Genomic DNA, 10,000 nt, shown 5'->3' with positions numbered 1-10,000 from the left:
CTGAACGCTGCTGTATTAAAGTCTGTGAAATCCTCTCCATCTCCTGACTAATACATCTAAATATCTTATCATAATAGGATCCACTGCAAACTCATGTTCAGATATGAAAATCACGTCCCATCCTAGATTTATTTCCTCATTAAATGAATAGTTTGGCAGTGAAACATGTCACGTCACACACTCTTCTATTAACACAACGACAGAAATCTGATCAGTGTTTCTGTATTGATCAATTTCACCTTGTTTAACGAGAGTAACATGATCATAAATATTGTCTTCATGAAATCACAGTGATTTTCATCTCCATAAACTCTCATGAGTGTCAGTTGTATGTCGTGTGTGAATAAAGTGTGTGTGAGCACTGGATGTTCTGGAGACTCGTGAATGAATTGATCATAAATCGACTCAGAAAAGTGAACAGATTCATCTTTTAATTTTCCTTGCTTTAATTTTAATTCATTTCTGTAAAGCACTTTGAACTGCCATAGTGTATGAAATGTGCTATATAAACAAACTCGCCTTGATGAGAAATGAGCTTGGAAATGACAAACCGACCATCAGAAAACAGATTCATCCTGCGAGAACCACTAGACCAGATCACATGATGCTTGTGAGAAGATCAGTCTCAGTCACATGGTTTATTATAATGTGTTATTGGTTGAACATTGACTGAAACCGGTAAAAGATGATAATGTGTAAGTAAAAGTGTAGAGGTGTGAGTGTCGCCCTCATGTGGAGAATCCAGTGCAGTTCACTATTGAGAACAAGGACGATTTCCTCCAGGATTGTGGGATTCTCCATGTGCAGTAGTGGAGTTCTGTGTCATCAACATCCTTGCATAGTCGACGATGAGCAAAGATTGTAATGGGAACTGTTCCCCATAAAGGTGACAACCAGAACCATATTATTACTTAACCGAAAACACAAAGCCTTGAGGCCTAAAAAAATCAAAAAGACATGTCCCGAAAATAAAGAGGAGTAAGAGTGGAAGCTCCAGTGGCTCAGTGGGTTGAAAGTTGCTCCATCATGTGGAGGATTTGGGTTTGAATCCCACTCTGTGTGTTAAAATGCTTTATTTTCACTGGTTTTGTCCAAATAAAAAAGACATGCCCCGAAAATAAAGAAGTGTTCATGTGGAAGTGCCAGTGGCTCAGTGGGTTGAGCTTGTTCTCCCTGGTTGGGAGGATCCCGGTTCGAGACCGGCCTGGACACTGAAGCGTGGATGCGTGAAGGAACGGGATCATGATCTGAGACAGGCATCGGGAGCGATCAGATCAGGCGAGAGAAGCTCGGACACGAAGGGGGGAGGCAATATCCACACTCCTCCCCCTGGGGGTTTCTGGGACCATAACCAGCAGCGATTATATTTTACCTCAAATGTTTACTTATACAAAAATATCCAGCCTCAGGACTAAGTCAACAATTTTACAGCTGCTTTTTCCAGATAACCAGTTGCTCCCCCAGGATCATGACTAGGACTCATCCTCCATCCTCTCCACCTGTTGATTTCTTGGAGATCTGACCAGGGTTTGAACCAGTAACCTCTGAACCATGAGGCAGTGCTCATACCAGTGAGCCACAGATCTCTTGACTTTCTCCTGCTGGAACTCATATTTCACTGTTGTGATTCTACAATAAACCAGTTAAAGTCATGTGAGACTCAAACCCACGTCTCTATCGCAGCCTCACACACAGAGAGTGTGTGTTTAACCTCTCGCCCGTCATGACCCGACTCTCACCAGTGAATATAACCAGCAGTGGTGGGATCTGAACACCGGCCATCAGCATTCACACACACCTCCTCATCTCCTGATTCAGTGTTTTGAGCTTTTAGTGTTTGCTGGAGTAAATGATGAAACATAAGCAAAGGTGGGGTTTGAACAAAGGCACGAAACAAACGATCAGCAACTGGGACTGATGATGTGCGGGTGTTGTGGTCTCAATCAGAGCTCTTTTATTCTCATTTACTGAAGACTGACTAAAGGTTAAAGGTGAGATGTTTCCTCACACAGAGACAACATCAGATCATGACTGATTCAATCACGACACACACAGGTCACATGATTCCATTTATTCTGCACACACACTTTATATTCACAGACTGAACGTGCGGCGTATAAATCATCATATTTCTGAAGGTTTGATGGCATCATCATCATCATCATCATCATCACTAGAACGAGACTGCAGGAGGGTTTTGGCCCAATGTCCTTGTGAAACTCAAATAATTAATCTGACATATCCATTACATTTATAAAGCTTCTCTTTTGGCAGTACGATTCAGTACAAAACAATATTATCTTGCTAGTAAATAATAATAATATAATAAAAATCTACAAGCTTGACCCATATTTCTCCCCGTACATTCAAAAGCGGCGGATAAATAATCTGACGGAAGTTCAAGTAGTGAATAATAGATCAAATCAATATTTGCTCCAAGATTCCAGCCGATCGTGGGGATATTGATGTCCATGACGTTACAGTTTTCTCTCCAAGTATAAATATGATCATAAGTATATCTGAGTGTTTCCCGGGATGAAGGCAGAACCGGATGGCACTAGACTACACACTCCTGCGGTGTTCTGGCGGGAACTACAGCGTCAGCGCTCTCGTTTCTCACGCGTGTTCGTCCGCGTCCGAGCCGGCGCCGTTATCGGACGGGTCCAAGAGTTCTTGGCGGCGGCGCATTATGGCAGCGAACTGAGCGCGCTCCGCGGCGTCCTGTAAAAGGTCAGAGGTCAGAGGTCAAAGGTCAGAGGTTGTTGCTCTCATCGAAGGACTCCACGCCAGAATCACTCGCTGCCAGTTTCTCCTGCCGCCTCCTCATGATCTCCTGCAACTCCGAGCCCGAGCTCCTCTACACACACACACACAGAGAGAGAGAGAGACAGCAGTGAGACACACACACACGTCACAACACACACTAGTTAAACAAGATCATACCTCCAAACACCTGCAGCATGATGGAGAGAGAGAGAGAGAGAGAGAGGAAGGGCAGAAATGAGTGAGTGACGATGAAGGTTCAGCATTAAACTAAGGGATTCTGGGAAAAGGGTCTGATCCTGAAACTACGACAGAATCTATTTAAATCTCGGACACACTTTACAGTGAGGTTCACTAGTTACCTACAGTCTCCACACACACCTGAAGTGTTCATCCGAGTCTGTGCCGACACCAGAACGCCTAGTGTTCAATATTCATGTATAACTTTGATGAAAGGTTTTGATCCACTTCAGATGTGGACGACTGTACATTAGCATGAACTAATAACTGCACTGCATTTATTAATCTTTCTTTAAGTATTTGTTCATTTCAACATATACTAACACTTTATTAAAATCTTGTTAGCATTAGTTAATGCAGTGTGAACTAACATGAACACACAATGAACAGCTGTAACTAACATGAACAAAGATTCATAAATACTGTAACAAATGTGTTGCTCATTGTTAGTTCATGTTAGTTAATACATTAATTAATGAACCTTATTGTAAAGTGTAACCTAAATCTCATTTACAAGAAAACAAAACAAAATGTGCTGTTGAAGGGAAACACACACAGTATAGCGGCTGAAAGTTAAACTAGTCGAGGTGTAAAAGTTACTGAGTGTTTTTTGCACTGTTAAACTCTAACTCTATGGATAAACTAATTATTCATGGAGAAATGACTGGAATAACAGCAGACTGACTGGATTACAGAAGTAAACTCACGTTTTTTCCAACAGACTTAAAAAAAAAAAATTAGGCAATATTCAGTTGAACACACGTTTGGATGAGAATCAAGAATTGTTTTCAAATGCAATTTGTATTGTATAAAGTGCTATAGAAATAAATCTGACTTGACTTAAGTATTTATTTATTGCTTCTATAGTTTCAAATACAGTTTCAGAAGGTTAGTTGCATACCTATATAAACATCCTTATGTTATTGAGGATTATTAAGTATCATATTTCAATGCGAACAGAATTTTCTACTTCATTGGAATGGTACGAAACTCTGTAAAGATCAGCCTCACACGCGGAGCACCACCAGTGTAGAGTTATGGCTCTCATTTACTCACAGTTTTAGAGGAAAACGTGATTTTGAAAATATATTTCATATAAAAATTTAAATAGTATTTTTGTGCATTTTTCATAACAATACACGTAAAATTCTGTTACTTTTTTTAGTTCACTTTTTAAAACGTTTCTCACTTCAGCAATAATCTGCGAGTGTGTGTTTGAGAAGAGATCAAACTTCAGTCTGTCCTCTAAAGCGCTAGAGATTCACCAGTCTCAGCTGGAGATTACATTTTCAGGTCTATGCTCAAAAAGTGAATAAATGGATTATAAATACAGCGTAAATGTAATTTAGTATAAAAAAATCCCCTAAAAATACAAAATATTAAATAAAAAACATTATCAAACTAAAATATAGAACATTTATTTCATTGGCAAAAAAAACAAAAACATTTTTGTCCGACACGCGAAGAGCCCCAGACCTGTAAGAGTTCTTACTAAGTTAGGAAATGTTATTTCTGAATGTCCAGAATGTGTGTTTAAAGTGTGTGTTCTTGGTTCTGTGAACGTTATCATTCTCACACATTATGGAACGTTACTTTTGAATCTCAACGCTCTGAAACAAATAGTAACATTTTAATAAACCGTTAGACGAACGTTCCAGGAGGTATCAATAATGTTTCTGAGCTTCTAGCCTCACTACGATCAGCTAAAGTACCTTCAGAGGAACGTGGAGCACATGTGAAGATCATGGGAGGCTCAGAAGAAAACCTGCAGACAGTAAAAACACCACAGAGACCAGCGACACTCGCCAGCGTTGAGCAAAACCAGTTCAACTAACCAGCGGATCGATCGGGAGACTCGACGTCAGGGAACACTATCACTGTTATTCTGAGGGAGGGTGTGATGCTGCGGTGATGCGACACACACACAGGGTTCCCACACACACACACACACACACAGGGTTCCCACACACACACACACACACACACACACAGGGTTCCCACACACACACACACACACACACAGGGTTCCCACAGACACACACACACAAACACACAGGGTTCCCCCACACACACACACACACAGGATTCCCACAGATGGCAAGGTACAACACAAAGCACCTCACACGGGAAACACTTAACGTGACGCGTAAATGAGTGTAACTAGCGTAAATCAAGCAAGCTCGTGCGCATAGGCCATGCAGTGTTGGTGGAATAACACATTAGCGGAGCGGACGGAATAATAGCCAAATTTATCCAGAAAACTTCTCACACAGAATAAAGTCAAGCACTTTCATCTGTATCTGTGTGTTTATTTTCAAGAACTTTCAAAAGCCTTGAATTATTATTATTTTTCAGATTCACAAACTTTGAAGGATTTCGAGGAGGCGTGGGAACCCTGCACAGAGACACCAGCAGAAGAGGAGGGTAGAGAGGGATGAGGAGAGGAGGGTAGAGAGGGCTGAGGAGAGGAGGGTAGAGAGGGATGAGGAGAGGAGGGTAGAGAGGGATGAGGAGAGGAGGGTAGAGAGGGATGAGGAAGAGGAGGGTAGAGAGGGATGAGGAGAGGAGGGTAGAGAGGGATGAGGAGAGGAGGGTAGAGAGGGATGAGGAGAGGAGGGTAGAGAGGGATGAGGAGAGGAGGGTAGAGAGGGCTGAGGAGAGGAGGGTAGAGAGGGATGAGGAGAGGAGGGTAGAGAGGGATGAGGAGAGGAGGGTAGAGAGGGCTGGGAAGAGGAGGGTAGAGAGGGATGAGGAGAGGAGGGTAGAGAGGGCTGAGGAGAGGAGGGTAGAGAGGGATGAGGAGAGGAGGGTAGAGAGGGATGAGGAGAGGAGGGTAGAGAGGGCTGGGAAGAGGAGGGTAGAGAGGGATGAGGAGAGGAGGGTAGAGAGGGATGAGGAGAGGAGGGTAGAGAGGGATGAGGAGAGGAGGGTAGAGAGGGATGAGGAGAGGAGGGTAGAGAGGGCTGGGAAGAGGAGGGTAGAGAGGGATGAGGAGAGGAGGGTAGAGAGGGATGAGGAGAGGAGGGTAGAGAGGGCTGAGGAGAGGAGGGTAGAGAGGGCTGAGGAGAGGAGGGTAGAGAGGGCTGAGGAGAGGAGGGTAGAGAGGGATGAGGAGAGGAGGGTAGAGAGGGATGAGGAGAGGAGGGTAGAGAGGGCTGGGGAGAGGAGGGTAGAGAGGGATGAGGAGAGGAGGGTAGAGAGGGCTGGGGAGAGGAGGGTAGAGAGGGATGAGGAGAGGAGGGTAGAGAGGGCTGAGGAGAGGAGGGTAGAGAGGGCTGAGGAGAGGAGGGTAGAGAGGGCTGAGGAGAGGAGGGTAGAGAGGGCTGAGGAGAGGAGGGTAGAGAGGGCTGAGGAGAGGAGGGTAGAGAGGGCTGGGAAGAGGAGGGTAGAGAGGGATGAGGAGAGGAGGGTAGAGAGGGATGAGGAGAGGAGGGTAGAGAGGGCTGGGGAGAGGAGGGTAGAGAGGGATGAGGAGAGGAGGGTAGAGAGGGATGAGGAGAGGAGGGTAGAGAGGGATGGGGAGAGGAGGGTAGAGAGGGATGAGGAGAGGAGGGTAGAGAGGGATGAGGAGAGGAGGGTAGAGAGGGCTGAGGAGAGGAGGGTAGAGAGGGATGAGGAGAGGAGGGTAGAGAGGGCTGAGGAGAGGAGGGTAGAGAGGGATGAGGAGAGGAGGGTAGAGAGGGATGAGGAGAGGAGGGTAGAGAGGGCTGAGGAGAGGAGGGTAGAGAGGGCTGAGGAGAGGAGGGTAGAGAGGGCTGAGGAGAGGAGGGTAGAGAGGGATGAGGAGAGGAGGGTAGAGAGGGATGAGGAGAGGAGGAGAGGAGGGTAGAGAGGGCTGAGGAGAGGAGGGTAGAGAGGGATGAGGAGAGGAGGAGAGGAGGGTAGAGAGGGCTGAGGAGAGGAGGGTAGAGAGGGATGAGGAGAGGAGGGTAGAGAGGGATGAGGAGAGGAGGGTAGAGAGGGATGAGGAGAGGAGGGTAGAGAGGGATGGGGAGAGGAGGGTAGAGAGGGCTGGGGAGAGGAGGGTAGAGAGGGATGAGGAGAGGAGGGTAGAGAGGGATGAGGAGAGGAGGGTAGAGAGGGCTGGGGAGAGGAGGGTAGAGAGGGCTGAGGAGAGGAGGGTAGAGAGGGATGAGGAGAGGAGGGTAGAGAGGGATGAGGAGAGGAGGTTAGAGAGGGATGAGGAGAGGAGGGTAGAGAGGGATGAGGAGAGGAGGGTAGAGAGGGCTGGGAAGAGGAGGGTAGAGAGGGATGGGGAGAGGAGGGTAGAGAGGGCTGGGAAGAGGAGGGTAGAGAGGGATGAGGAGAGGAGGGTAGAGAGGGCTGGGGAGAGGAGGGTAGAGAGGGCTGGGGAGAGGAGGGTAGAGAGGGATGAGGAGAGGAGGGTAGAGAGGGATGAGGAGAGGAGGGTAGAGAGGGATAGGGAGAGGAGGGTAGAGAGGGCTGGGGAGAGGAGGGTAGAGAGGGCTGGGGAGAGGAGGGTAGAGAGGGATGAGGAGAGGAGGGTAGAGAGGGCTGAGGAGAGGAGGGTAGAGAGGGATGGGGAGAGGAGGGTAGAGAGGGCTGAGGAGAGGAGGGTAGAGAGGGATGAGGAGAGGAGGGTAGAGAGGGATGGGGAGAGGAGGGTAGAGAGGGATAGGGAGAGGAGGGTAGAGAGGGCTGGGGAGAGGAGGGTAGAGAGGGCTGGGAAGAGGAGGGTAGAGAGGGCTGAGGAGAGGAGGGTAGAGAGGGATGAGGAGAGGAGGGTAGAGAGGGATGAGGAGAGGAGGGTAGAGAGGGATAGGGAGAGGAGGGTAGAGAGGGCTGGGGAGAGGAGGGTAGAGAGGGCTGGGAAGAGGAGGGTAGAGAGGGATGAGGAGAGGAGGGTAGGGAGGGATGAGGAGAGGAGGGTAGGGAGGGATGAGGAGAGGAGGGTAGGGAGGGATGAGGAGAGGAGGGTAGAGAGGGATGAGGAGAGGAGGGTAGGGAGGGATGAGGAGAGGAGGGTAGAGAGGGCTGGGGAGAGGAGGGTAGAGAGGGATGAGGAGAGGAGGAGAGGAGGGTAGAGAGGGCTGAGGAGAGGAGGGTAGAGAGGGCTGAGGAGAGGAGGGTAGAGAGGGCTGAGGAGAGGAGGGTAGAGAAGGCTGAGGAGAGGAGGGTAGAGAGGGCTGAGGAGAGGAGGGTAGAGAGGGCTGGGGAGAGGAGGGTAGAGAGGGATGAGGAGAGGAGGAGAGGAGGTACAGCCACTAGTCACCTCGAGAGCCGCTTTCTGCACGCTGATCTGACTGAACACTCGCGCTCCGTCGTCAGGACACACCGTCTTCAGCTCGTCCTTATTCAGGGAGAACAGCTGAGCGCCCGTCAGCACACCCAGACTGGTGATCGTCCTGCGGGATACACATGAGGACCATCAGACTAACCAACTGCGTGTGTGTGTGAGTGTGAGTGTGTGTGTGAGTGTGTGTGTCACTCACACAGCGCTGAAGCCCTTGAGCTGAAGCCAGGCCGTCACCTCCTCCGGCGTGGAGTCGTACGTGATGTTGAGCGCCGGGAGACTTGTGGATCGAGACGGAGCCGAGAGTTTCTTCTGAGCGCTTCGACCCAGAGTCAGTCTGTGCATCAACTCATCCTGAACCTCCTCCATGTTCGACTTACGCCCTGAGGAACACAATCATGAGGAGAGTGAGTGAGTGTGTGTGTGTGTGTGTGTGTGTGCGTGTGTGTGCAAATGTGTGAGTGTGAGAGAGTGTGTGTACGGTTGGCCAGCGCGGGTCTCTCTCTCTGATGGTCTCTCATCGTAACGCTGTCACTCTCGCTGGTGTTGGGGGCGTGTCCTCCGCTGTCAGTGGGAGGAGCCAGCGGAGGGGGCGTGGCTGCAGGGGGTAGAGGGGCGGGGGGAGGAGGAGGGGGCGTCGGCGTGGGCGGGGCTTCAGTCACCAACGGCTTCGGCACATAATCTGATCTCTGCTTCTGTACGAGAGACACACAAACACACACTCAGACAACAATCACACCATCAAGACCCCATGAAACCAGACACCCGATGATGCACTTCCTGTTCAGACAGGAAATCAACTTTCATTCTGCATTCGACAGATCAAAATAACCTGCTATCGTCTCTGAAGAAACTCGATGTATTTCATCCTCAGCTGATCTGAATAATGACACTTGTGTTCTGTAGAGCTGCTTCACAGATGCTTTATTTTCATATTTGATGTAGTTTGCATCATTGATTCAGTTATTCTCTTGTTTATTACTGTGAAGCTGCTTTGAAAGGATCTGTACTGTAGAAATAAAGCTGACGACTCGCTCAAAAAACATCAAAGGCACAAATCTGATTTCATGAGGTCTTTAACGCACAGATTAGCAGTAGTTCATACATAATACTGATTAATAATGTTGATCATCTACACAGACAGACGATATACACTGTGTGTCACATCCTGAAGAACAATCTCTATGAAAAACATCATTTATTACGAGTGTTTCACTGACTGTGGGACAAAATAATCCAGTTACCTCGTTTAACTCGCCCAGTAATTGCTTGAGAGAAAGATGAAGAGTGACATGAAAATGAAATTCAACACAACAACACACACACACACAGCAAATAAAGCACACACACACACACACACACACAAACGGGATGATAAACTAATGCAAGAAATCAAAACAAACAGAACTCACACACTTATCTGGATGAGGTCATTCCATAGACTTCTCCATGCAGCTCGTTATAAATACGTTTAGCAGTTTCAAACGTTTAAAGTGCTCTATTCTGCTGTTTAAAGGCTCCTGATGTTGTTTCGGCGTCTCCTACGACAGGTTACATGCATCCAAGATCGAAAACACTTTAATTTTCTAATAACATCACCCTTATTTCCTCTCAGTGTCTGAAACGCTTCGTTCGGAGATTCAGCCTCTCTAAGCTCCGCCTCTCTGAGAGCTGCTCTGCTGTGATTGGTCAGAGAGCAAACACTTATTATCATATCTGACTCTCAGCTCTTGATCACAGTGA

The 10,000-nt window shown here is 47.6% G+C and overlaps 2 protein-coding genes across 10 annotated transcripts in view; one reads left to right on the top strand and one right to left on the bottom strand.

The window, feature by feature from the left end:
• The window catches only part of rpap3 (RNA polymerase II associated protein 3), a 16,654-nt gene extending 16,620 nt beyond the window's left edge, over positions 1-34 (top strand). The window contains exon 16 of the mRNA XM_056239933.1: positions 1-34. This exon is cut by the window's left edge and continues 329 nt beyond it. The gene's annotated coding sequence lies outside the window, so the exon portion shown is untranslated.
• Positions 35-2,478: 2,444 nt separating this feature from the next.
• eps8a (epidermal growth factor receptor pathway substrate 8a) overlaps positions 2,479-10,000 on the bottom strand; it is a 57,043-nt gene continuing 49,521 nt past the window's right edge. For 6 of the 9 annotated variants that reach the window (XM_056239905.1, XM_056239911.1, XM_056239908.1 and 3 more), the window contains 5 exons: positions 9,502-9,525; positions 8,739-8,952; positions 8,457-8,640; positions 8,220-8,369; positions 5,357-5,451 (listed from right to left, as the gene is read on the bottom strand). In XM_056239905.1, the coding sequence (XP_056095880.1) occupies positions 5,361-5,451; positions 8,220-8,369; positions 8,457-8,640; positions 8,739-8,952; positions 9,502-9,525 (663 nt within the window). In that variant the 3' untranslated portion in view covers positions 5,357-5,360. Of the gene's footprint in view, positions 2,858-5,356; positions 5,452-8,219; positions 8,370-8,456; positions 8,641-8,738; positions 8,953-9,501; positions 9,526-10,000 lie in introns of those variants that run through there. The other 3 variants (XM_056239907.1, XM_056239913.1, XM_056239910.1) reach the window with 3 other exon arrangements.

Source organism: Rhinichthys klamathensis, unplaced genomic scaffold, assembly GCF_029890125.1.
Source record: "Rhinichthys klamathensis goyatoka isolate OS25496 unplaced genomic scaffold, OSU_Roscu_1.1 h1tg000574l_1, whole genome shotgun sequence".
NCBI classification, from domain to species: Eukaryota; Metazoa; Chordata; class Actinopteri; order Cypriniformes; family Leuciscidae; genus Rhinichthys; species Rhinichthys klamathensis.
This window is presented reverse-complemented; position numbering and strand designations above follow the sequence as displayed.